General features: G+C 41.7%; 1 protein-coding gene across 5 annotated transcripts in view; it reads right to left on the bottom strand.

The window, feature by feature from the left end:
- Nucleotides 1–27,950, bottom strand: part of kank4 (KN motif and ankyrin repeat domains 4) — an 83,110-nt gene that overhangs the window by 5,204 nt on the left and 49,956 nt on the right. For 2 of the 5 annotated variants that reach the window (XM_078258498.1, XM_078258495.1), the window contains exons 2-9: nt 17,133–17,206; nt 13,029–16,577; nt 9,164–9,257; nt 5,894–6,163; nt 4,285–4,369; nt 3,717–3,936; nt 3,432–3,574; nt 2,652–2,852 (exon numbers count right to left, since the gene is read on the bottom strand). In XM_078258498.1, the coding sequence (XP_078114624.1) occupies nt 2,652–2,852; nt 3,432–3,574; nt 3,717–3,936; nt 4,285–4,369; nt 5,894–6,163; nt 9,164–9,257; nt 13,029–16,577; nt 17,133–17,151 (4,581 nt within the window). In that variant the 5' untranslated portion in view covers nt 17,152–17,206. Of the gene's footprint in view, nt 1–2,061; nt 2,175–2,651; nt 2,853–3,431; nt 3,575–3,716; nt 3,937–4,284; nt 4,370–5,893; nt 6,164–9,163; nt 9,258–13,028; nt 16,578–17,132; nt 17,207–27,541; nt 27,618–27,950 lie in introns of those variants that run through there. The other 3 variants (XR_013502483.1, XM_078258496.1, XM_078258497.1) reach the window with 3 other exon arrangements.

The following is a 27,950-nucleotide window of genomic DNA, read 5'->3' on the forward strand; positions in this document are numbered from 1 at the left end:
CATTGTAGTGACTCTTCTTATCCTGACAGAGGCAGTGTTGCTCTTTCTAGTAACTTGACATCATAGTACATGCTGCACCTGCCCTGATGCAGGCAATACTACAAAGCGGTAAACATCATTGAAAGAGCTGGGTTCAGTATCTGGAAATGTTTTTGCATGTTTCCCTTCTGAAAAGTGCCATATTATGATTTGTCACGTTTCTGAAAATCTGATCTAATCATTTTCTTCCCAAATTACACATTGATCGAACGATTATAATCATATCCACTGATAAGCTTCTTTGCATCATGCAGAAATTGCCTGTGTAATAGGCAAGGTAAATAATAAGACTGGGGAGGGTTTGTAGGATATAATGAAAGTGAAATAGTGGAAATGTCCGAATTCATGCAAGACATAAACATCTACCATTTTTGAAGGCCTTATAAATTATAAGAACATTCTAAATCTTTTCTCCAACAGCAATACATGCTGCAAGTAAAAGCAAAAAAAGACATGAAAATCAGAAAAAGGTGCACATTCAACATATTTTGGTCTATAAAAGCATAAAGACCCCTGACTGAACCCCTGTGTTCTATAATGATATTTGTAACTTCCTACATCATTCTCACAGTGTGTCCTGGTCTTTCCTATTTGTTCTTCTAATCAAAGGCTTCATATTAGACATTACAGCAAACTAGAACAGACAAGGCTGCATATTGAGAGAGACCTCATGTCTCATGGGAACACAGATGTTTCAAAATAGTGTAAATGCTGTGTATTATACTTTGTGTAAATTTCACAAACCTGTTCAACAAACTGCTTGAATTACTTGCATATAATTTCAAAAAAGTTTTTAGATGTCTGTCCCCCACTAGCACTAAATATAGTTTGTTCTCATGTGATGTCATGGAGTCACACAGCAAATAATCTACCAGAGGCACATGAAGTTATAGGATGATTGCAGGATACATCTGTATAGATTAATCTCAGTTGTCCATGTGGTACAGTCAAATCTAGGTTAAACAATCCACCTAACTGGTGTCCTGAAGACTCTTCATGATTGTTGAGAACACATGAGGTGTCCTCTGAAGTCCCCATCCTGAGGGACTGGGCAGCAAGAAATGAAATGCTGTAATGTTATAGTGGCATTGGAAGCAGCGACATGTTGTGTTGAATAAGGAGTGACAATACTTGCATCCTTTTGGGAACTAGAATCAAAGCCCACAGTTGGATGCAGGTGTAGAGGTGGGGAATTCTACATGAGCAGTAGCAGCAGTGTTGCAACAGTGTTAACAGGATTGTTTGCAAGGCACCAGTCAGGATATGGCTATTCTTTGGACTGGGCACCTCTGGCTGCAGAGGAGACCCAACGATCTAGAGAAATCAAAAATGTACCATGTTGAACAATCAATCTTCTATGTGTGGTTCAGGCACCAGCTACTGTATGCTCTATACCCTTTCTGGGCACCTAACTCAGACTAATATCTAGTGACATATTCTGCTATGTGTGAGCCAGGTACTAGGAGCCCTGCGACTATTCGTGTCATACAAGCTGCAGATAACTAAGTGTTAAAATGAAGCAGTGAACCCTGGCATCTCAGTAAAGAATGAACCCTTATATAAGGCATCTGCCTTGAGCCTTCCCCTCAGTATGGATCAGTGTCTTTGTTGCCACTTAGTCTACGTACAAATACATGCTACTCAGGGAGTTAGAGGTGGACCCATATTAAAGCTAAGTTTTTGCCTACAGAGAGCACCTATTTACTGTCTTTGTCTTTTGTGTTTTGTATATATAGTGTATAAACATAGGTCTTTAAGTGAGCATATTTGGTGTTAAGCTGCATTGTGTTATTTATACAACATCGTGACATTTTAAACCTGGCAACACACCCATTGGACTGTACTTAAACATCAGCGGAGCATAGGGGTGTCATGATTCTCCAAACCCACCATTCGATTTGACTTTTGATTTTTAAGGTCACAATTCTATTCAATCTAGGTGACAGGTGCAAATGAAGACACCATTTGTTTAACAAGGTGCACATGAATGCACCATGGAGTCCCGTAGCCCACATGCTTTACCTTTGTTGTTTGTTTCCATAACTCACTCACGGGAAAGGCCAAATGATGCCACACCTGTGACTTTAGGGAAAGCAGAAGGATCTCATCTCCGACTCCGGCAGTGGCCATGGTGTCTGGAAAAGTCAAGCTGCAGGCTACCGGTAAGCTAACATTACCATGTGTCTTTGGCTGCATGCTACCAGCCAGTAAGTGGATGGGGGGGGGGGGGTGAAAGACAAAATACTGGGGGAATCGCCATTGCTGCTTCTGATTTCAATAGTCAAAATTGAAAGCTCATTTCGATCAATTTTCGATTTAAAATGGAAATCATGAGCCACACTACACTGTTTATGCAGTGAAGTGCCTAAAAAATAAATGCCTTGATTTATGTCCAGTTACAAGAGGAAAAAAAAGAAACAGGACAAAAAATGTACACATCCTGGAGAGAGAGCATGGACAATCTGAACAGAATTGTAAAGATGTTTTATAGTATAGACCAGTAGAGATTCAGATGGCATTTCACCTTTGATACCTCCAAAACCCATCTTGGAAGAGAGGTTAAATAATTAAGACCAGTAGACAGTGTTCAACTTTGCAGTATAACAGAATACCTTATCTATGAGGCTGGTGTCACAGCAACCTGTCTCCAGCAGCATACGAACAATATTTGTGTGTCCATGTTCGCTGGCACACATCAGGGCTGTGGAGCCCTCGCGGTCCTGTGCATTTACATCCGTACCGCAGCTCAGGAGCAGCTTCACCATGGCAACACGGCCGTGGCTGACCGCAAGCATGAGTGCCGTCTGGCCCGCCTAGAGAAAGAGTGAGAGATACAGAGAATTAGAAGTAAAGGAGGGGGGGATAAATAAATGCAGGGTTGGGGATGAGGGAGGAAATAGAGGAAAGAGAAGAGAAAGAAACATAAGTGAAAAGTGAAAATTAAAATGTGCAAAAGAGAGGAGTTAAGTGTAATGTTTTGAAATGAAACCTTTGTATCTGGACTATATGTCTAAATACAGGTTAAAACTGCACCAAAGTCTTACAGAAGTTCATTTCTGAAGATTAATTTCTTACACTGTGTTAATATAAGTGCAAACACTACATTTTAAGGTTCCTGATGCTTTCCGAGCTATTCTCTCCCAAATTTTGTTCGGTTTGCACTGTAGATGGCCTTGCTGTCAAGAAGAAATAGTTATGGTGTATTCCTGTAAAGTGACCCACTTGTAAAACATTCCTAATATGTCCCAATTTCCCCAGAGGATGTAATACAGTACATTCCCAGATTTAATGTGCCTGAAATACAACTACAATACAACAATAACATATCACGCAACTCAGCAAATCATTTAATATTCAGTAAATTTAGGGGTCAGTGCAGGCATGTATATTACCTGTCTGGAGCACGCATTGACGTCACCCAGCTTTAAAAGTTGTTGTGCCACCTCCAGGTCATCAGAGCTCTCTGCAGCTGTCAGTGCAGCGAGCATCACTGGAGTGTAGCCTGCCTTGTTCACGTTGTCTGTCTCACAAAGACCTGAACACACAAACACAATGTTTAACTCAGTCAAAGAGAGCATTTTGTGCAGGGTTTAACTGTCTTATCTAGCCAGCTTCAGTTAAAATTCTCTACTCATGCTCTTCTGTTGTTCATTCAGCTGTGTGCGCTTGTATCTCACCAGTATCCAGCAGTAGTTTGACCACAGGGAAGTTTGAATGCGATACACTGTAGTGTAGGGCCATATTCCCGTTGCCGTCTGTCAAGTTAACTACGTATGGCAGCAGAGTGGGTGTGGTCAAGCCCACTTGTCGCAGGTATAATCTGACGGTATCGGCCTGCGAGTCTTTCTGACTGGAGATCTTGAACCACTCCTGGTAGAGCACCACTAAAACCTGACGCTGGGGAGAGAAGAAAGACAGAAAAGATATAAAATAAAAAGCCGCCTGTGGCAGCATTTTTACTGTTCCCTGAACATCATTTTTATTGTTTGGGCTGTTGAGTAGCTTGCATTTTCAGCCTGAGGAATGTCACTGTAAGGCACATTATTGTACTCGGTGAAGTCAAAGAGCTCTAACAGAACATCAAAAAGTATTCCCTGAATAATTTTTTATCAGCGTTTTAGAAACTATATAAACATCCAATAACCATGAACAATAACTTTGCAGTCAAATCAGATTTGATAAAGTACATAGAATAATTTCCCACAACTTTAATGAATTAAAATAACAGCCAAAAGAAATCATTACCATTTCTTTATCTGGGGATGAAACCTCTTCCATGCGGTCTTTTACATAGAGGCAGGCATCTATAAACCCCTGGTTAACTTTCTCCCTGGAAACAAAGACCAGATGACACAGTAAGGACCTGCCTTTGTTGACAGATCCTAGATCATTTTTAAAAATATTGTTTTAAGTCAACAACTTTCAAGTAGACCAGGAGTAACTAAAGAGTGAAAAAAAAGTAATCCGTCACACTCCACATCTGTTCTTTCCATTGTTTTCTTCACTGCTTTTTCATGTTCATTGTGGAAAGATCATCAAGTCTGCATAACATATGGCCGAGAGACAGCTACTTTGGTTCTTGTGTAAATTCTGTCTGGGATAAAAACAAAAGATAGCTCTGTAGCGTATACACACATCAGTCAACAGTCTGACGGATTGATGGCACATCCAAACCTCGATCATAACTGTTTTCAATGATTCACTGCCCAATAATATCCACCAAGTGCTCATGCTGTTCGTCTATCATGCACAGTCATATTGTACATCTCAAGCGTTACAAAGCCTGAGTGGATCACACTCTCATAGTGTTACTCTACTCCAGCCATAACACACATACATGTATACAAGCACACAACAACCACATAGGGATGATCAGACAGGTGCTGAGTGATGAGTTAATATAAGTCCTGCTTTCTCCCAGGGGCCCCATTTACTGCATGGCCTTGGGGCCCTTAACCCTGTCTGCATACCTGAGACAGATAAGTGGTACGTCAGTGACAGGGAGGACAACACTGCTGGTTATTTGCTTTTTGTACCAGATGCGAGGCACTTTGGGGAATGAAGTGTGTCTGTGTGTCTGTCTGAGATCTTGATTAGAGTGTGAGCAGCTTACACTGAAGTGTGTAGGAGCAAGTTGTGTGTGCTTATGCAAAGCTTACGTATGTGGAAACGGGTGTGTATGTGTATAGAGTCTTATAGAGTGTGAGTGTGGTAGTGATTTGGCAAGATATTAATAAGATTAATATTATTAATAAGATATTAAGAGGTAAGCAGGGTTGTGTGTTTTAATTGGATTTGTGTGTGTGTGTGTGTGTGTGTGTGTGTGTGTGTGTGTGTGTGGCCCACTGCATACTGAAGCGTCATTCAGCACCTCTCTCAGACAAAGTATGTAGGCTGTAGCTGGACACAAAACAAAGCATTCACTGTCATCTTAATGGCTGTTTTAATTGCTTTATAGTCCTTGCATTGACTGTGTTTACATTCTTTCATTCACTTTATGATATGAACTACATTGTTTCATTACTAAATATGAGACTATTCTGTGCGGTTGACGTGTTTATGTTCCTTTATTCACTGTGATAGAAAGCGTGGACCACAGTGAGCAGAAGGTTTGCATTTCAGATTGCTTTGCTTTGTGTAACTGAAAAAAAAGACGCCTAAGCCTTTTTTTTTTTTAAACTTGCCTCATGTATTTTTTATGATCAACATCTACCAGTCCAAGCTAACCAATCACAGTTCATTAGATACCTATTTAATACCTATTTAATGTACCCATGCTTGTGTGCATAGACTCCGTAGCTAGCGTGGAACCCATGACACACAACCATAAATTAAGCTTTACAGTTTGTCTCACCCTTCAGCCTGTTCTTCCAGGAGCTCCTGGCTGCCTTCTGGATCCAGCAGGCCTCTTTCACCCTCCTTCTCTGCAGCCACAGCACCTCCTTCCTCAGCACCCTTCTCTGCATCCTTCTGCTGGATCTCTGCTCCCTCCTCAGGCTTCTCTGCTGGCTGAGGCTCCGTCTCATTTTCCTTCTCTACCTCTGGTTCTGAGCTGTCTTCCTCTTCCATCTCCACTTTCGACTTCTCATCTCCACTGCACTCCTCGCTGGATGTCGACTCATAGCTGGAGATGGACAAAAACAAGTGGACATGTGCACAATTTCCAAAGCATAGACACCATCCACATTATACCTGCTACCATGCTATAATAAAGCTTTTGCATTCGTAAGCCTGTGTTGAATGCCTATAGGCGGCCTAAAAAGTGAGAAAATAGCTTTCTAGCTAAACCCATATCCATCTTTAAATTATGCAGGACAGACAACATCTGGTCTGCCATGGGCTTCAGAACATTTAACTGATGTTTCACCACAAAAACTAATGTATGTACAGAAATGAGACACATACAGAAACAGCTACATCAATGAAACACCTCAGCAGGTAATACGTAATATGAAAGCAGTTAAGTCAACACAGGCCAAGGCTAGATAAATACTAACAGGTCATTACCCTCTGGACCTTAATGTGGCCAGAAAAAGATGCTTGTCTAGTATAACCTTGGCCCACACATCCAAAACATCCTTCACACAGTTAAACATATACATGGCAATCCATATGTATGTTTGCACACTCACACATGCAACCCTGGATCAAACCCAACCTTGTTCAGGGATGAAAGGCTGATATATTTAGAGCTGTGGAGGGTGTGTGTGCGTGTGTGTGTGTGTGTGTGTGTGTGTGTGTGTGTGTGTGTGTGTGTGATCATTGGGGTGTATCATGAAGGAACCTCAGTGAGGCCAATGATCAGATAAGTCTTATATTGAATGGCACTGATTCCGGCTTATTTGTAGACACACACACACATGCACACACACAGAAACAGCACACCACAAGAGGCGTTCAGGGGCCACAGCATTCCCAGGATTCCAGAGGAGCTCAAGGGAGAGCAAAGATAGGTTTGACCATCCAAAGAGAAGAAATGCAAACAGCAGCCCACTTCCTGGTGTGGGCAGAAGACTGAAGATAGTCAGAGAAAATGTTGTTGTCTGACATTACATTATGTTTGTCTCATTATAAATAGCATCTGTAACAGATACATGGAGAGATATTTATTGTTCAGAACAGAGTTCAAAAACTCAGAAGAGACTAAATAGATGTGGACCATCTTATATAACTTATTAAGGGTTATATAAGAAGAAGATCCTTACAATACCACAAATGATAATTCATTATTTCTTCTGGAGAATGGCTCTTAGGTTATGTTTGCAGATCATTCTAAAACAGGGAGGAAGGAATAGACTTCACCATAGCTCTGACAAAACATAGCAAAGGTGAGCAGGTCATAATACAGTGAACCTCAGGATTGTAAAAACAGGAACGCAGGAATATAACAAATCTCCTGATGGCATCCATTTCCTTGGTATGCAGGAGGTAATACCACGAGGCATTGTGGACACGACTTCGAAAACAAGTGACGGGGAATAACAGAAATATTAGGAGAAACAAAGGTATCATTAGATGTTTTCATGGTGCTATTAATACATATTTGGTTAGTCTCGCAAATCATTAAATTGCTTTGCCATCTTTGGAATCTCACACACAATGAGTCTGAGCACACATTAAAAAAATATGGGCTACTGTTGGTTCGACAGAGAAGAGGATCGCTGTCAAGTGCCGTGTGCACAAGTGAGGTAATTACTGTGAATGTGTGTATGTTTGTGTATTTGTCTACAAAAGTGTCTGTGTTCACATTTATGAACACTGTGAGGACAAATGTCTGTCTGCACAGTCACATTGTGGGGACTCACTTCCCATCTGGGGACAAAATCTGGTCCCGACAACCGATTTTTTGACTTGCTTCGGTTTTAACGGTTAGGGTAAGCAATGCATCCAGGTGTGTGTTTGTGTGTATACAGGTGCTTCATGTTATAACTGTAACACCAGACAGCTAACTATAATCACAGCAACAGAAAAAATAATGTTTGTTCTCCCAACCATTATTATCTCTTAACTTAAAATTCATCAGCTTTTATGAGCACATTAGCGCGCACACACACACACGCACACACACACACACACACTGCATCTAGCAAATGCTGACATAAGCACACTTGCGCAAAGCACTGAGGTATAATCAATACTGACAAAAATATGCACAGTGCACACACATCACATAATGTAGAACACATATTCATACGCAGACACATTCACACTCCCAGTAGCAGCAGTGAGGTCAAATTCAGGGCAGCGTGTCTACAAGTGAGCCTTAACGACTAACAGCATGAAGCAGATGTGTGAGACACAGCTGGACTTCAGTTCACAGTCGCTGTGTAGTAGTAGGATAGACTAGGACAGACAACAATGCTGCTTGAAAATCCAAACTGGTGCAGGACCAAATCCAGGTATAATTTGACATGCTTTACCTCTAAGGATTAACTGGAGACATTTCCTGGTTAAAGGTGCTGTAGGTAGGATTGCGAAGATCCAGGACTTAGCCAAAGAATTTGAACATCAACAACTTCTCAGTCCCTCCCCCTTTTCTGCTAAAGCCCAAAACGTTCTCCTAAGCCCCTCCTCCCACAAGGGAGAATTAATGCGTGTGCATGAGCAGTGATTGACATGCAGTTAGACACCCCCCCTGGCCCTGATTGGTGCATCTGAACAGGGAGCTGTGGGTTTTTGCAAATCGCACTACATGCTGTAGGTGGTGCCAGAGGAGCCAGATTCTTTTTTTAATTACCTGCTTCATGTAGTTCTACTCGAACATAGGGTCAGTTTCAGCAAATATGACAGAAAGTTAGTTTTATAAGTTTTACCTTTAACTGACTGATCCAACTGAAGCCACTTTGCAGAATGTAAAACACATTAAACCGGAATACTGTGAAAATTGAAGATATGTAATCCCTGTTTTTGAAGAATTTCTCAAATTAAATCAGGATAAAATAGAAAATAACATTCAATTATTCTGCACTTAATGAAAACATTAAACAAAGGATTCCTGAGGGTTAATTATCCGGTAGAAAACATTTATGGAGACACAAATAGAAGTGCACAAAAAACACACTGCAGCCCACACAAAGATATTAATCACATAGAGATTGGACGCTGATTAAAAAGAATATTTTACCCTCCATTCACCCCGACAAACTTCAGGTTTTTCTTGGCTCCCTTGTTCCCCTGCTTGTCAGTAACACCATTTTTCTTCATAATAGATTTGAGACCTGGTGAAGAGGAGGACAGAGAGAGGGAGAAAGAGTAATGAAAAAGAGGGAGGGTAGGAAAAATTCATAAAGCCTTTGTGGAATTTGAGTTTGTGTGTTGTCTGTGTGTATGCATTATGCTAGACAATTCATATTCTGTATCACTCCTAACACATTCTCATAACGAAACACAAAACGCAGTAGGTTGTCTGTCAGTGGCTCATATGAGCATTTAAGATCTGCCACCCCTTTTGTTAAGGTATGACTGAGTTTACGCAACTGCAGTATAAAACTGAGTTCATTAGTCATAGATGCGTGATTTCACTTTAACTATACTTGATGTCGGTGAGCACATGAGAACAATGAGGAACACATTTAAGAAAAAAAGTGAATTATTGAGTAGAGAAAGGCCCCCCCAGGGGTCACTGAGTGTTTTGATGAGTATGAAAATGATGTAAAATATATATGGTTTTGAAGTTACCTGATCTATTGTAAACCCAATTGAAAATGTACCAGCCATTTTGACTTCTTTGTCACCTATCTGTATAACAGTATGAGAAGTTCTGTAATTGAATAGCCTCTTGAAAATGTCTACCTGCCTTCAAATGTGAAGCCACTGTTAATGAATTTTCTGTCAATTCAACTAATTATAAGTCCCTCCGAGAGTCACATAACATTTCCTTAAATCAAACTAAATTATTGATATACTTTTGAACATAGTTGATTTGATTGTTTTTGCTGGATACACATGTTGGAAAAAAAATAGACTGCTACTTTAAAAAAAAAGGCGTAAAAGCAATACATCAAACTGGTATTGCTAGCTCATGAGACCACAGACAATAATGTTTTGCATATGTTGGCTGTATGTCTTTGTGCAAGTGTATACAGTATTTCTGCCTGACACACAGAAGTACACACTGAAACAAGAAGGGTGGGAATGCATGTGTAACATTTTGAGGCTAAGGAACTTCTGGATGCAATTACAAGAAAAATATAGCTCATTAAATAGTGTGGAATCCCTGTGTTGGCAGAGAAAGGGGATGTGAGGGCACCACCTGTATGCTCCATACAAAGACAACAATTAAACCAATGTGAGTAAACAGTACCACACTGTCAGGAAAAATAACTTTTCATTAATGTATTAATGTAAATTTTAATGTGAGTTCATTAGGTTTTGAAGTGGTACACAAGTGAGATGCTGGCAATTAAGTCTGAATCGACTGAATCGAATTATCGACTGACTTTTGCAGTTATTTAAATGTTCAGGATCTCCTAAAGTACAGTATTTCCGGGGTGATATACACAGGTCAAGATTTTAGGCCGTAATAACAACATACAACTTTGACATTGTCACTTATGTATGTAACTGGGCTTTAATCGATGCTGCATGAGCTTCTTTGCTGACTCCTCTTGGCTCTAAGCCTGGTATGGCTGTCTTAGCTGTGCCTGACAGCAAGACATGGTGCAAAGGCTCTGTAATGTTTTATGCAATGACATAAGGATGTGACTTTGAGTCAGAAACAGCCAGCTGAAAAGATCCCAGCGGCCACTATCTAAGTAGAAGAATGCTTTTTAGATCCAGTATCTCTCAGGAGATAGCAGCAGGGAGAGGGGGAGTTTAATACATATTTGGCATTTTAATTCATCCTCTTACCATCTTCAAATGAATAAAAGATCGGTGTAATTTAACCTTCCCTCACTATGTCAAAGACACTGAGATATTTCACTCATCCATACAAATCTCTAAAGCTCAACTCAAGTCTTTGCTGACTGGGATGAGTTAGAGTTCTCAACGCAACAGTAGTGGCTTCTGTTTCCAATCTTTGTAGAAGTAAAACACTGATGTAATTTAAAGAAGTCCGGCTAGGAATCTCAGATGTCCAAGATGTAGAGAGCAACCACAAAGAAGCGGTGACAATTTTAAGAGAGTAGCACATATACAGTATAAATCGAGACATGCACGCCCACACATATCACTTGAAACCACTCTTGTATACTGTACTCCCAACACTGAAGTTAAAATGAATTCTGACCATAAAATATGTGTGTGATAGCAGAGTGATTCTGTACTTCAGCTCCTGGGCCAGAAACAGAACAGTGAGACATCAAGGGAGGGAAGAAAGGCATCGTTTGTTTGATGTGTGTGAGGGTGTGTGCCTGAGTGTCCATTTGACTGTGTACTGTAAGTGCTTCTTTGCAAATGTGTGCACTTCTCTGTACGAGTGTCTGTCTGTCTGTCTGTCTGTCTGTGAAGCAAGAAATACGTACTTGATGGAGGTAATTGAAGGTCATTTCAACAGTGCTTTGTAACATGTGTTTGCCCACCCTTGGATATGACAGCCACTAGTTACAGTATCTAATAACAGTCTGTATTGTGCTGCCACCATGGATGGCCAAAAGTATAACATTATGATGTGGTTTGCAGTTTTTTCCAGATTAATGATATTACTTTACCTTACCTCTGTTACACTAATGTTACTGTAATTCAAAGCAGGTATACATATAAAAGAGGGCTTGTAATTGTATATCTTATTACATTACATGTCATTTAGCTGAAGCTTTTATCCAAAGCAACTTCCAATTAAGTGCTTTCAACCATGAAGGTACAAACTTCGGACAGCAAGAATCCTATACATGTATTGTAGATGATAAACTACAGAGAAACAGGTTGTGCAAACAACTGATTTACAGAGAAGAGAAGCTTCAGAAAAGGATGATACAGCAGAGTAGATTGACAGAAATTTCAATTTTCATTTCAGGTAGTTCACTGGAAACAATTGGGAGAGTATTAGCGGGTATATGTGACACTAAATCATATATTCCATATCACTCAGAGTCATTAGACTACTGGCAAAGTATCGGAGAATTAAGTACCCAGAAGAGTAACCACTATTATAGGGAAATTAAATGCTTTTAAGTGATTTGTTTGTGACTAACTCTAACCCCTGACTTATACTGCAGAGTCAAACTGGTCTAGTCACACAGTGACAGTGGTCAGTGTGTTTTGCGGTCTGCTGCATTATGTCTCAACAATTAATCAATCAATCAATCAGGAAACACTTTTATCATTAAGTTGGGATACAAATGATTATACAACTGGCTATGCAGTTAAATTTGGGATTAAAGCATGTCCTCTACTGAAAGAAACACATTACGTCCAAGGAAAAATGCTAAAAAGAAGTCAACACCTTTCATTCCTACCCTAACACAATAATCCTTGTGTTGACATAGTACTACTGATTGAAGCACCTAAAGAAATGCTTTGACAGCACATCAGTAGAGTTTTCTAAATAATAAAACAGGACTGGTGTGGTTTCAGGTTGCAGTGAAAAGACAACTACAGTCACCAAGAAGCAGACCAGCTTGCTGTAAATACCACCTTGTTATCAGTTTGATACTACCTTACATCAGCTGAGAAGTGTGCTGGTATGCAGGGCTAAGTGTTCTACCTGAACTCTATACAAGTGACACCGCAGACATCTGTCAAATCATTTTGTCAATGTTTGGCTGCTCCTGTTGGCCTTTTTGTTCGAGGGAGAGAAGGATGGGAAATTAATATCCAAGGCTACTAAGTTATACACATACACATTAATCATGAGACGTCTTGGCAGAGATCAGAAGGAACATATTGTAATTAAGTGACATGGAGTGTACGAACTGTGAAAGGATCATTTCAGTGGATATGGAAGTGGAATGGATTCAGCTCATTGAGTCTATTACAAATAAGCAAGGCAAAACAAAAAATGTGTATGCAGTATAAACCATGGGATACTAACTGAACCACAGGCCTACCTTGTTCTTGTTGTTTGCTGGCAGCAGCAGCTTTCTGGCCTGGTGAGTAGAAAGCAGAGAGGACACTGAGAGAGCTGACCAGCTGACTTTGAATAGAGCTCATTTTGGAAGGACCAGGCTTCCCTGCTGGTTTCCCTGTTGTTGCTGCAGGGACTGCCTTCCCTACAGGCTTGGCTGATGCTCCTTTCCCTGCCTCGGCTCTTTTTCCTGCCTCTGCTCTTTTCCCTGCCGTCTGTTTCTGTGTGCTGGGGCTTTCCTGCTGGCTGGCCGTCTGTTGAGTTCCAGAGCTGCTCCCCAGCTGTGCCCACTGCTCGCCCAGAAGCCCTGTTAACCGGGTTACGACTTGGCCCAAAGCTGCAGGCGATGTTGGTGACTCTCCGGAGCCTCTGCGTGGAGGCTGTGCATCGCCAGCGTCCCGACGTGAGGCCTGGGCTTCACTTGAACCACGACGCTGGGCTGTTTCGCTGGAGCCTCTGCGCAGTGATTGTGTCTCGCTGGCATCTTTCTGAAGGGGTTGAGTCTCACTGGAACTTCTACGAGAGCCCTGAGACTGAGGTTGGGGGTCACATGACCCCTGGCGAGCTGGGCGGGTCTGGGCTTCTCCTGATCCACGACTAGGAGGTTGTGATACACTGGGCCCCCTCTGTGGTGCTTTAAGCTCTTTGGAGTCCAGTCGAGTTGCAATGGATTGAGACTGTGCTTTAATTGATTTGGGACAGGTTTGGACTTCACTGGAGCCTGGAAGCGAGGCTTGGGTCTCAGTCTGAGGTTGTGATTGAGATTGTTTCTCACTAAACTCCCCCGGATGCCTTTTTGCTAGGGTGTGGTCTTCAACCTGAGACGGAGATGGGGCTTGGTGTTTTAACTGTGGTTCAGAGAGCTGTGTTGGGGTTTGGGCCTCGAGCTGAGGTGGATCCTGTACCTGCACCTGGGGCTGGGTTTTTGTCTGGTGCTGGGACGGCTGGGGTTGAGTTTCACTGGATCCCCTTCGAGGATGCACATGTGCAGCCTGAAGTTGAGGAGGTATTGGCTGGACCTGCTCTGCTGAGAGCTTCCGGCCTCTCGAGGGTCGCACAGGAGCTACTGTCTTCACAGCTGCATTCTCTGCTGCTGCTACTACTACAACTGTGTCAGTGACCACAGTTTCTTTGATTGTTGCACAAACTATCATACATTCTGCTGTTTGTTTCTTCTCTACAGACTCCAGTGCAATCTGCTGTGTTTCAACAAAGCTTGTTAATTCACTCTTTGGGGGTTCAATTTCTTTTGTTTCTGAGTCATTCTGTGCTGTGACTGTTACAATGTCAGATTCTGTATTTTCTCCTTCTGCAACAAGTGGACTGGTACCACCTTCATCCTGGCTTACAATATCTGAAACTACAGTTTGTTCAACCCTGCTTTCTATAGCAGTAATTGAACTCTCTGTGACAACTTTTACAACCACACTTTCACTGTCTCCACTATCTCTTTGAAGTCTTTCATTTGCTTTCTTATCTCTTTCACTGACCACAGTACCAACATCCTCTACTCCTTCACTGCCTGCACTTTCTCTTGCTTCTGCACCTCTGGCTGGATTGTTATCCTCTCGTCTTTCAATCTCTGTCTCAGTCTGCTGGTCTGTTCTCTGTGCTTCCACTGTCTCTGTCACCCTGTCCACAGTGTCCACTCTCTCTGTCACCGTCCCACGGTCTACACTGCTGGCCCTCCGTCTCTGTGGATGGTCTGTTGCTGTCTCTCCCTCTGTTTCTGTGACTTGGTTTACCCTTTCTGCTACAGGTGTCTCAGTCATCTGATCCTGTGTGGCGATCCTCTCTGTTACTGTGCCACGTTCCATGCTGTTGGCTCTGGCTCTTGGTGGGCTCACAGCAGCTACTTCTGCCTCCACCTCTGTCACCTGTTTGTTTGTGTCAACTTTATCAGTCTCTGCTCCTTGATCTATACTTCCAGCCCTTGGTTTGGATGAATACACTTCAATGCAGATTCTATCTGTATCTGTTCCCTGATCTACTGTCCCAGGCGGTTCTGTCTCTGTCTCTCGGTTTGCAAAATCTACTTTCTCTGTCTCTGTCCCTGTGTCAATACTCTCTCTTCTTGGCATGCTGTGTGCTTCTGGTGAACACACCTCCACTCTCACTCCATCACTCAGTTGTAGTATTTGCTCCTCTTTTTCCTTGTTCTTATCTATTTGTTCTTTCAAAAGAGTATTAGTTCTCTCCAGGTCTTGGGTAGCTTGAGTAAGTTTAGCCTCCAGTATCATTAGCTTCTCCTGCAGATTCTGCATACTGTCTGGGTAAAGTTTTCCTTCTTTTGCTGCATCACCATCTTGAATACTGCTAGTCTCTGCATCTTTTAAAGCCACCCTAAGTGATGTTAATTCCTGTCCTGCAATGTCCCGTGATAGCTTTTGCACTGCTTGCTCCAGTGGACTCTCTTTTTGTTTATCTGATTTTTCTGACAGCTGTGTTTGTCTCACCGATTCTTGCTCTGACAACCAACCCATTTCTCCATGTGCTAAGGAACTCTTCAAAGATTCCTGATTTATCGCCCTCTCTTTTTGTAACACTTTACTTTTCTCTGTAACACCTTGTTTCACTTTCCCTGTTCCCAGCTTTGTTGGCACTCGCTCTGAAGCTTCTAAACCTCCAGTAGGTTGATTCATCAAAGCTAAGTTGAGCCCTTCTGTTGGTCTGTGACCTTGTGGCTGAGTGCATGTCGCAGAATCAGAATACGGTGTTATTGTAGAGGATAATGTGGAAACCTGGTCCTGGGCTTGGGCCTGGACCTGAAGCAGTAACTTCTCCCTCTCCTTCCTCAGTGAACAGATCTGTGCCTTTAGTTCTGGAATGGTTTTGACCTGCTCTTCCAGCTCTCTGACCCGCTTCAGTGCCACTGTGATCTGCTGGTGAAGCCCTGTCCGATCCTGAGGAACACACCGTCTCTCTGTTATGTCCGGTGAAGGACGGAACACGTTCTCTGTTGAGCCACTCTCCGGTGTTCCCACGGTACAGTCTGGACTGCTTGAATCAGAACCTTTCCGCTGCTGTAGGGTGATGGGCATGCTTGATGCTCGGAGGAGGTTCGGACGACTTTGAATCCCTACAGTGTTCTCTTCAACAGCCCGAGACCCAGCTCCTACTTCATCTCTGGGCTTTGCTGAAATGTAGCCAGCTCCCTGACTGGTTGTCCCCCTGCTGCTCTGGCTGGAAGTTCCCCCTTCACTTGACCTGAAGTCGAAGATCTGTTGGACCTCTGTCACCCGTGATTTAGGCTTGGGCCCCAGGGTGGACGTCCCAGACCATGTGCTGTCCTTAGGGGCAGGCCTGGTCCCATGCCCAGGAAGGCTGAAATTTCTGGGAAGCGTGCTGAATTTGGCTGGGCCCTTGACCCTGCGCTGAATGTGGACCCTTTTAATAGTGTTGCCTTTTTCAATGTCGTCAACATACTTGAGGAAGTCCAGGTCCAGGTGGAAGCCATAGGGAGTTTCCACAGAGTAGGGCAGCTGCTTCCTCTGAACACTGCCCTCACTGGCCTTGGTCTGAAAGCCGTTGGCTGTAAGGATTTAAAATGAGAATCAATCAATCAATCAATGCTTCTTATCCCACTACTACAAATAATAACTGACAATAATAATAATCACTGAAATTATACAACTAAAATGCATTTACATGTGCAATTGCTTGATAAAAATGAACATGAACCAAATCACAGACTATCATCACCATTATTATTATTATTCATTTTTACCCACTTGTACAGACAGGATGTACTGTGCTGCACACATGGTGCTTCATTATGTAAAACCATATCACTTACTGGGAAGTAATTATCATGCAGTGATTGCGCCAAAACAAACTAATCAGCATGCAAAATGATGCTCATGCTGTGTCAACTTATGAATACAGTATTAGACGGGGTGGTTATCACCTGAAGGAAATAAACCCTTCACTGCTTTTTGCCACATAATTTAAATGTTTAACTGTTTATGTAAGATATTGTAACAAAAGTCTGATTCTACATGACTAATTACTGTACTTAGAGTTAGAAACATAAGAAATGTGTGTGGCACAAATTTGTTTGTTTAAATGCACGTTAAGTGGCACTCACCACTTTTCTTGTCCATCATGGGAGGAGGAGTTCTCAGTCATCGACTTGTGTTTGCTACAGTTGGAGCTGGCAGCCTGGATAAAACAGAAATGAGAGAGCTGTGTGAGATACTAAATTATTGTCCATCATTGTCATCTGAACAGAACTGAATTCTATATTCTGCCGGGTCTAAATTTTACAAGGGAATGACGGATCTGTGAAATCAAATGAAAGAAGGAAAACAGTGTGTTGTCCTGGACATGTTTAGCCTGAAACAGCCTGAAGGTTTCTTATATTACAGCAATTGAAATAAGATAAAATGATCAACAACTCACACAAGAGAGAAATATTTGCCTCTCTGAGATAAGATATGCAATAAGTTATGTAAGACCATACTCCAGTCTTTGCTTGGTTGCCAGGAAAAAAATTGTACAAAACAAGCAGATTTATGTCAAAACTAATCTAAGCAATCTGCAACAGTATTAAGGTAAATTGAACATGATGTCAAATGTGCATGCAGTAATATGTTAATGGCACAACAAAAAAACAACGCACATATTTTATGACAAATGGTTTCCTTTTATAAGTTAAGTATACAGCAGGGCAGCAGCGCTAACAGTCCAGATGGTTATAATGAGGTGAGAAAAGGCATTGCAATTATTAGGCTTTTATATAGCTATGACATTATAGGTAATAAAAAGGTAAATATGCAGTTAATTATTGTGCAGTCACAGCTACTCTACTAAAGACAACATTATGAAGTTATACTAAGCAACAGCTAATATTAATAGCACAATGAGGGGAAAGGCAGCGCCATTGTGTCCATTAACTTAAATTAATTTGCCTTTTAATTTGCCATTTAAAGTCCACAAAACCCTAGACAGGCCCACAGAAGGGAACACGTTCCATTTGGTGCCACTTTGCATCATTTGTTCCACTTGGAGAAGCCAAGAAACCAGAGCCACTTGCCCATTTAGTTTTTTACAATGAGCTTACTGAAGAGTAGAGCTAAGGAAGATGGAAAACAATTTGCAAAGGGAGTCCAAACTTTTAAGGACCTATGTAAAGCTTTCTAATAAAATATCCAATACTACTAATAAAACCTAGGCAATAGGCTAGATTTGAGTGAGCTGCACAGCTGAAATCCACATTAAATGAACACTTATAGACATATATCAACTTTAAGGCTATTTAGCAAATAGGCACACATTATTCATGCAATTTCCATGCAAATTTGTGTCACTGGCTTCTATGTTGAGTGCCTGAAGCCCTGGTTTAATACATGCTGGAGCTCAAACTTCAACATGGGAGGTGCAAATTAGCATTTTTACAATTTTTAATAGGTGGTCTAGACACTACAGGTGGAGTTTTTATTGGTTTCATGCATTGTATTTTATTATGCCCCTGGGTTACAAGTTACTGCCGATGTTATAACTGATGATTTATCTTAATTCAAATAGTTATAATAATGCAATAGTGCGGGTTTGCTTTCCTATGTTGATACCATTTAAATACCATAAAGGTCTAGTGGGAATATGGAAACACTGCAGAGAGGCAGTTTACCCATTTGAAATGGCTGCTTTGATGTCTCGAAAGAATGGGAACACGCAACTCCACATTGTATCTTTCTACAAGAAGTTTGTGATACTGGAAGCATTGTCTAATGCATACAGACTCTCAACAAGCCAGTTGGCCTTTTCTCTGTAGCAGTTCAGGCAATTTTCGAGTTTTCAAGTTTCTAATCAAATTTTCAACTGACCCTGTGCCTACTTGTATTTCTAAAAGTCACCCACACTCAATAACGCAATAAAACATCCATTGCACCATATTTAGAGATGATCGTGTGCTTGTACAACACAGTACTTAGCTGATATACAGAAGTTTGGAGTAAGTGCATAGTCCTGGCCACAGAGTAAGCTGTGTGTTGTGCAGTGCTGAGTGGGGACATATTGCAAGGTAAGCATTACATGAGCTGGCAATGCAATCAATCACAATGACAGCCAGTCCACCCAGGGGCCTAAGCAGGAACTTTGACCAGCTCTATTTGGCCGTTGTACCATCTTTGTAGAATAAACCTTAATAATGAAAAGAGCTGGTAACCTGGGGCAGAATTGTTGTGTCTGTTACAGATGTACGGATATACAGGCATACATACAGAGAGACACACAGAGTAACTGACTGACAGACTCTGCACAGGATCTGACACCATGTGATTGCAACCATGGCAACCATTCTTCAATCCACTACTTCTGTATGTCCCAGGAGTGAGGAGAGCGGAGAGCACAGGCATTCCTGACTCTTCCTGATGCATAATGCGACTACGATCGTCTCGCTGTCCTTAAGGCTTAATTAGCAGATATGGGAGCAGAAGAATGCTGCTCGTAATTGCGGAGTGAAGTACAGGCAGAACCCACTGGCAATTATACACAGTGGGCAGGCAACAAAACCCTCCTTAATTAGATCATTACTGAAACGGAGAGACAGAGGTAGAGTGGGAGAGAATAGAGAAGGGACAGAAAGAGGGGGGATCTTAAAAAAGGGGGAGGAGTGAAGAAAGAATAGAGATAAGGTGGAGAATATGTGTAGAAAGATGAAGAATGAAAGCTTCAGTTTGGCAGACGAGTATAACAGAAAGAAATGAGGAGGGCAGAAGAGGCAGAAGAGATGATGCTGTGAAAAATATGCCACAGTAACAATCAGTGACTTGACAGAACTGCTAGGAAAGAGGGAAAGAGTCTACCTGGCCTTCCCCACAGTGCAGTTATGAGGATTTTTAAAGTTTTCTCTTTTAATTAAAGTCACTGTAAATGCTTGTTTGAACAAATGAAAGGCCTCAGAGCAACAGAACAATCATGTTATAGGCTATTTGGTGAGCTTCAGCAGGGTAATATGGATGATTACTATAAATGACAAGCCATAATATCAGTCTCTAAACATCAACTGCAAAAGTTTGTATATTCAGACAGTGTTAGTAAAGCACAGTAACTTGTAGATTATCCAGGTTAGGCTAGCGATTAAATATTGGAAGTGCCTGATCATGCACGATCCACACTGGATTACAGTCATAATGACTCTGAGCTAAAACCTCATAAATGTTATGCTAATCCACATTGACAGTATTTGCCACAGGCTACCCAAGGCTAAAAGGAAGACACAAGTGTATTATGTGTGTCCAAAACTGTGTTTGCGAACTTTGCGTGTGTTAGCACTTATTTAGTCATTCCCTTTGTCAGTGTGTGTGTGTGTGTGTGTGTGTGTGTGTGTGTGTGTGTGTGTGTGTGTGTGTGTGTGTGTGTGTGTGTGTGTGTGTGTGTCTGGTTGAGTCACTGTTTTTGAACAGACTCACACATGCTCTTAATAACCCCTCAAAGGACATGCAGCAATCTCTCAACACCAATCCAATAAGCGTGACAGCTGGCTGAGAGGCGACGACATCGGTAATGTGAAGCCCGGAAGACAGGAATAATGAGAGTGTAGTAAATAAGCTCATACTGACAGCCAGTAGTTTACATATGTCATCATCAGAGTAGAAACCTTAACCAAAGTATAGTTTCTAAGGATATTTTGGATGAGAGACCCAAGGAATCAACTAAATACTCAACGTTTTTTTGTATTGTAAAATCTAAAATGCACAGCAGTCGATGGTGAAAATGGCTATTTCTAAAAAAAAAGCTTGTGATGATAAAAATTGAGGTTGCACCGACTGCCAAGCTTTTCAAATTATACCTACACCCACTCTGAGTTTTACACACCAGAGAAACACATGTACACGGATAATTGCTGACCCAACCTACCAAGAAAAGGGGGAAAAACATTAATTGAATGTCATGGGTCATTACATTGGAGTGCCTGTGTACTGGAGATTGAATTAGTCTGATACACTGACACAGAGCAGGCTACGATAGAAGACAGGCCAACAGGAAATAACATTTGAGAGCTCAAGCAGGGGACAGGAGGTGGGCGGTTGGGAGAGAGAAAGTGGGTGAGAAAGTGAAAAAGAGGCAGAGATGGGAGTGGCAGCTGTACACTCATATCTCAGACATGCAGAGCAGCTTTACCGTTATATTTCCCTCTCTTCCAGCTCTTATTTTGTCATTTTCTGTCTCATTAAAAAAGCAGCAGCTGAGGATAGCAGGCAACAATAACACAGGTCCCAAGTCCTTATCACAGCCCTGACATGGGACCAGCTATCTCTGTTTACCCATGTCCTACCTTGAGAATGAAGGCAGGATTGTCCAGCTTAATATGCCGACTCTCAGCCTGAGAGAGCCACAAAAAAAAATCAAGCCAGAGCACATGTGCAGACAAACACAGGGACACTGATAAAGACACATATGCAAAGTACTGAATACTTCAGTTAAATGCCTACTGTAGCACAATCTAACAGGAGTGCAATTTTAACAAAGCAGCAAAAGATGGTATCTCACGGGGCACCACACACAAAGATTACTTTGCAACCTAATCTGTGTGTTTAAAGGTACCATATTAACATGTAAAGCTTTTTGAGGACATTTCTAAATTTAAAGTTACTGGATTAAAAACTAAATCTAGCCGTTTTTACAGCAGTTTCTAACTTGCTCTCCTCAGTAGAGAAATGAATTAAATCCGGCAAGTTTGCAGGATTTATAAGCCTTCACTAAGCAGGTTTACCTCATTCGAATTAGAAGAGTTATTGTTGAAAGCCAATCAGGACTACAACTGTGATTGTTCTGTACAGGAAGACCTAGACCTCTGCCTTTGCACTACAGTGAAGGGGATGCTTGTGTGGTACTTTGGTATGTTTTTTTTGTTCTTGCATTTTTGTTATTTTATCTTGCTATATATATATATATATATATATATATATATGAGTATATATCATCCTCCGGCACCTGGACTCTGCAGGAACCTACGCCAGGATCCTGTTTGTGGACTTCAGCTCTGCCTTTAACACCATCATCCCGGCTCTGCTCCAGGAGAAACTCTCCCAGCTAGGCGTGCCTGACTCCACCTGCAGGTGGATCACTGACTTCCTGTCTAACAGGAAGCAGCATGTGAAGCTGGGGAAACACGTCTCCGATTCACAGACCATCAGCACCGGATCGCCCCAGAGCTGTGTTCTTTCCCCCCTGCTCTTCTCCCTGTACACCAACAGCTGCACCTCCAGTCACCAGTCTGTCAAGCTTCTGAAGTTTGCGGACGACACCTCCCTCATCGGACTCATCTCTGATGGCGACGAATCCGCCTACAGGTGGGAGGCTGACCACCTGGTGACCTGGTGCAATCAAAACAATCTAGAGCTCAACGCTCTAAAGACAGTGGAGATGGTTGTGGACTTCAGGAAGAACCCAGCCCCACCTGCCCCCATCACCCTCTGTGGCTCCACAATTGACACTGTGGAGTCTTTCCGCTTCCTGGGAACTACCATCTCCCAAGATCTCAAGTAGGAGCTGAACATCAGCTCCCTCGTGAAGAAAGCACAACAGAGGATGTACTTCCTGCGGCAGCTGAAGAAATTCAACCTGCCAAAGACAATGATGGTGCACTTCTACACCGCCATCATTGAATTTATCCTCACATCCTCCATCACCATCTGGTACAGCACAGCCAAGGACAAGGGCAGACTGCAGCGTGTCATTCAGTCAGCAGAGAAGGTGATTGGCTGCAATCTGCCGCCGCTCCAGGACCTTTACGCCACCAGGACTCTGAAGCGTGCTGGAAAGATTGTGGCCGACCCCTCCCACCCTGGACATACTGTAATACATACTGTGTAAATATACTTATACTTATATTGTTTATACCTATACTTATATTGTTTAATATTCCATCTAAAGAATGTGTGACGTACACCAACAACACCAAAACAAATTCCTTGTATGTGTTAAAAAACGTACTTGGCAATAAAACCTTTTCTGATTCTGATTCTGATTCTGATGAGCAATTAAAAACAAATAAAAAACATGTAGCATGCACAATTTAGGTGTCATGGATTACACCTGCTCAAAAGTACTGTCTTTCCTGTGCTATTTTCAAACCTCGGAAAGAGAAAATAACACAGTTCATAATTCACAATTCATTAGCAATTAAATGCATCATTGCTCTATTCAATACACTTTGCTGCTACACACTCACTTGATCTGGACCAGTAGTTTATGGTAACCAATGTAAGCTAATGTCTGCAAACTGTTCCTTTCTAGGTGCTGTTGTTACACTACGTTTTAGAATTTACCATAAGCCACTGTTCAGTAAAAAGTCTTGCTTCAAATAGATTTAACATCACATTATGAACACTGTTTTTCACATTTTTTCAGGAGGTTAAATTAAATCTGTTTGTTATCCATTTTGTACTCATTTGCTGCCCATTACAGAGACATTCCCTATGATAAGAGTGTGAGTGAGTGACACAGCTGATGGTGCAATTAGTTCAATCTACTGGGTTGCAATTGTGGATGACAATCTTGCATAATGACACACTACAACACGGAGATGCTCCAGAGCAACAAACTGAGAAAATTCACTGACAGGACAAATGGGAAATGGAAAGTTTCTGATTGCTGAACCAGATCTGAACTAGGAGACATTTATCTGATATCTCAGTGCTTAGCCTATGTCTGCTCTGAGTCTGTAGGAACAGATCAGTCCCTCTGCTTTACAAGAGCTATTTGAGCAAAGTCTGGTTTATCAAATCAAAGATTATCTCTGTCTATGTTATAGTATATTGCAATAATACTCTACTACTATAATACATCTTCTGGGCCAATTTGGCTTTAATCTTTACTTGTTCTGTCAGGCCCATTCTAGTTCATCATCAGGACCTCATCTTTTTTTCAGTCCTCCTAATCAAGTATGATGTAGTCTAGTCTAGTATGGCAGGGCCAGATTGTTCCCTTTGTGCTACACAGCATCTGGCTATCAACCCCAGAGAGAAAATGAGAGAGAGAACTTCTGTCTATGGGCTTCATTAAACAGTGGCTAAATCATCCCGCAGGGCTGTAGTGAGTAGGCTACTGTTTTATTATAGGTCAATTTAAACTGCTTTCCTGTGAGGAACTGCAAATTAAGATAATGGGTTGCACTGGATACTTTAATAGAGTGGGACATGAATTTTAATGTAGTTATGATAAGCAGATGTTGTGTTTATAGTACAATAGTGACAAATATGGGCAAAAATAAACTACCTCCAGTCCTTTGTGGGTTAAAAGTTATTTGTAGAGCCCAAAAGAGACAAAAAACAAGCCGTCTGTGTCTGGAAAAAAATCAGTTATCACTGCTTTCGTTTATCTTACATCAAACAGTATGTTCTGTTTCTGACTGCTGAATAGAAATGTTATTTCTAAGCTCAGGGCAAACAATAAATGAATGCTTATACAAAAAAAAAGGCACAAATTTGATGGCTTTTAAGTCTATCTTTCTATTGTTCATTTGCGAGTTTTCTTTGCCTCTGCGTAAGGAAATTAGTTGCAAGGATATCAAACACTACAGTGCCCAAGGATTCCACTTACATTCAGAACGATGACTAAGAAGCTACAGGATGCATGTGGAGGGTGACCTCCAGTGTATCTTTCTGTTGAATTCTGAAAGATCAGCTGCTGCCAAATATTAGCATTCTGTTGCATTTTCAGCATGTTATGGCTACACTGATCCCCTGATTTCATTTTCTTGTCAACACTTCTGTCTATACACAGACACCCAATGCAGTGTAAACAGAACTGTATCTCATTTTGGAGCCCTTTATTTGGAGCACTATGTGTACACCATGTTCACAAAAGGCCTTCACATGTCACCAGAAGAATCACTTTGCACCGTGAGCCATGGTTCATCTATAGAAGAGCAATGATGCTCAACCTTTCAGCAAAGCTATATTAGGCACTGCACATTTGGAGATTTACACAACACTGCTACTCTTAAAGTATAAATTATATGAACTTTAACTGTCCAAACAGATTACATCTGAATGAGGAGCCTAAACAGTGAGAAAGACTCTAAAAATAAATGAAAAGGCATTGCATGTCATGTCAACAATCAGACAGAGCTACACGGTTTGGTTAACTGTGCTCCAATAAATGCTAAATGTTTCTATTCTGCCATAAAACATTTAAAAAGAATGGGCTGGGATTAAGGAAATATATTAATGACATTGGCAGATACTCTGCTGGATCTCAGAAGAGTACAGCTACATTCTGTCACCTCCGACCCTTTCTGTGATCATTTATTCTGTATTGTATTGAGTACTGCACCTGACACACTGTATCCTTCCCTTGTCGAGCGACTGCATGTGTATAAAACACTGTTTTACCTGCGGTTCATAAGTGGTACCTACTAACCAAGGTGGTAATTCATGGACTTTTGCATTAAGACCATCAATCAAATCACCATTTCATACTAAGTCATATGAAATACATATACTTTGTGTTGGCTATTTTTAAATACAAAGTACGTGACCATACAGTATGAGGGCAGGTGAAAGAGACACTTTCTCCGTCTACACTGTGCGAGATGTTTCATTTTGGATAAAAGCTGTTTTTGGTGGTGTAAACGGTGTGGAAAGAAGTCAAAAATAGATGCCATTTCAACTTTATCTGCATTAACATGGACATGACCTTAGCGCCCCCCATGTCCCGCTTCTGCCTCGTCTGTCAAAGGACAGATAACCCTTACGCCATGCCCTCCCTGCAACTGTTTTCTATCGCTTGATTGTTTATCCCTCGTTACACAGAATGAAAGCATCTTCCTTTTTCAGGCGGCTCTCCTCAGGCCCTACTGGTATTCCAGCACAAGGAGCAGCTGCCTGCTTTCATTAGCGATAAGGGAAGTGACACACCATCTATTATTCATTGAAACACACAGCCAACCCCTTCTAGCTGGAGCTGGGTTAGCATTACAGCTACGTCCGCTCATGGAAGTTAATTAGGAGGGATGAAGTAACTGCTACCGCTAATTAGCATGTGGGCTATCGTACTATTCCTATGTCAACATTAGCGGATGTTAAAATGGGTCGAAGGGATGGTGATAAGAGATAGAATTAGCAGGAACAGTTGGAGATGGGCAGCAGGGTAAGGGATAGCAGAACGATAGAAAGAAAGAAGAGAAAATAAGGGAATGTGGTTTATGGGAAGTGGTGAGAAAAAGTGAAAAAGGATGGTAGGAATGAGGGGAAAAGGAAGAGAGAAGATGACAAAGAAGGTGTGCTGTACGTTGCCACAGAGGAGTAGATCACTTACAGTGCTGCCATGTCACATTACATCCACTTCTACTCATTATGACAAAAACAACTCACAAACAGCAAACATGTATAAAATATTCAAATGTGCAATATCAGCAAGTTTCAGCTGATGTATTAACACACGCTCACAGAAACATGAGTTATAAATACATCTGTGTTCCCCTGCTCATTCATTATCACTTTCTACTTACACAGCCAAAATAGAGAGAGCACTCACTCACATGCAATCACTAAATTCTAACACAGTCGGGCAAACATGAAATAAGACGTTTTTGCATGGAAGCACACACAAACATGCATTCACACACAATTTATTCCCCCTCACAGTCACACACCCCCTGGTAATAAAGAGCCTTCCTGACACAAACAGAGTGTGAAGCCAGGCAGGCCATGGCTGTGCAGCACAGTCTGCAGAGCAGGCAGAACGACTCTAGGAAGAAATCAACACTTCTAAATTCACACACTATTGATCTTTGCATGATGACAGCAGCTCGGCTTTCGCTTGCACACACACAGAAAAACACACGTGTACGTAGGAGAACACAGATCGGACACGCATATTCAAATACTGCTGAGGAAAAAAATATTTGGCAGATTGCCACACTGAGTAGCTCAATACTCATTTCACTGTGTTGCGTGTGTGTATGTGTGTGTGTGTGTGTGTGTGTGTGTGTGTGTGTGTGTGTGTGTGTGTGTGTATGAGAATGGCTGAGCACATGCATGTGTGTTGCCCATTTAGTCCTCCCGCATTGTGTCAGCTGCCAAAGCTGTGTGCGCTAACATTCTGCGGACAGAAAAACACCATTCTCTCTCTCTCTCTCTCTCTCTCTCTCTCTCTCTCTCTCTCTCTCACACACACACACACACACACACACACAGACATGCACTTACACATTTAAACAAACACATACACACTCTTTCTTTCTCTCTTCACACTCTTTGTCACACATCCCAGGCAGAAACATGTGACCTATGTTCTACCCTGCAAAAATAGACTGGGAAAGAGGGAGTGAGAGAAGAGAGAGGTGAGGTGTAGCAGATTAAAGGAAGGGAAGATGAGCAATGTGAGATAAACAAAATGAATTATGGCAGATAAAAACAAAAAAAATGAATAAAGAGAGCAAACTTGAGAGAAGAAAATAGCGAGAGGACACGAGCAAACAAGATAAAAATGGGAGGATGAGTCTGAATAAGGGAGTAAACTCCCATTGGGTGGTTTGCCTCTAACCTGCCATGGAGCTCCACTCACCTCCTGTCCTTCCTGTTTCTGTTCCTGTGAGTGCTACTGACCCTGTCTCTCTTTTACCCTCAGCAGAAAGAAAAAAAAAAGGAGGGAGGGTGGGAAAGGGGTGGCGGTGTTGTAAGATATGGTTCTGAGAAGAGAAGAGAAGAGAAGGGAAGAGAACAGAAGAGAAAAGAACAGAAGAGAAGAGAACAGAAGAGAAGAGAAGAGAAAAGAAGAGAAGAGAAGAGAAGGGAAAAGAACAGAAGAGAAAAGAACAGAAGAGAAGAATAGAGGCTCTCTAGCTGGTCAGACTACCTGCCTTCTTATTATGATGGATTAATCAGCCTGCCCGCTGCAACCAACTGGCCCAGAAAAAAATACCCTATAAGATAAATGGGCTCAATAAAGCACA

The sequence above is a fragment of the Sander vitreus genome, chromosome 9 (genome assembly GCF_031162955.1).
Source record: "Sander vitreus isolate 19-12246 chromosome 9, sanVit1, whole genome shotgun sequence".
In the NCBI taxonomy this organism is placed as follows: domain Eukaryota; kingdom Metazoa; phylum Chordata; class Actinopteri; order Perciformes; family Percidae; genus Sander; species Sander vitreus.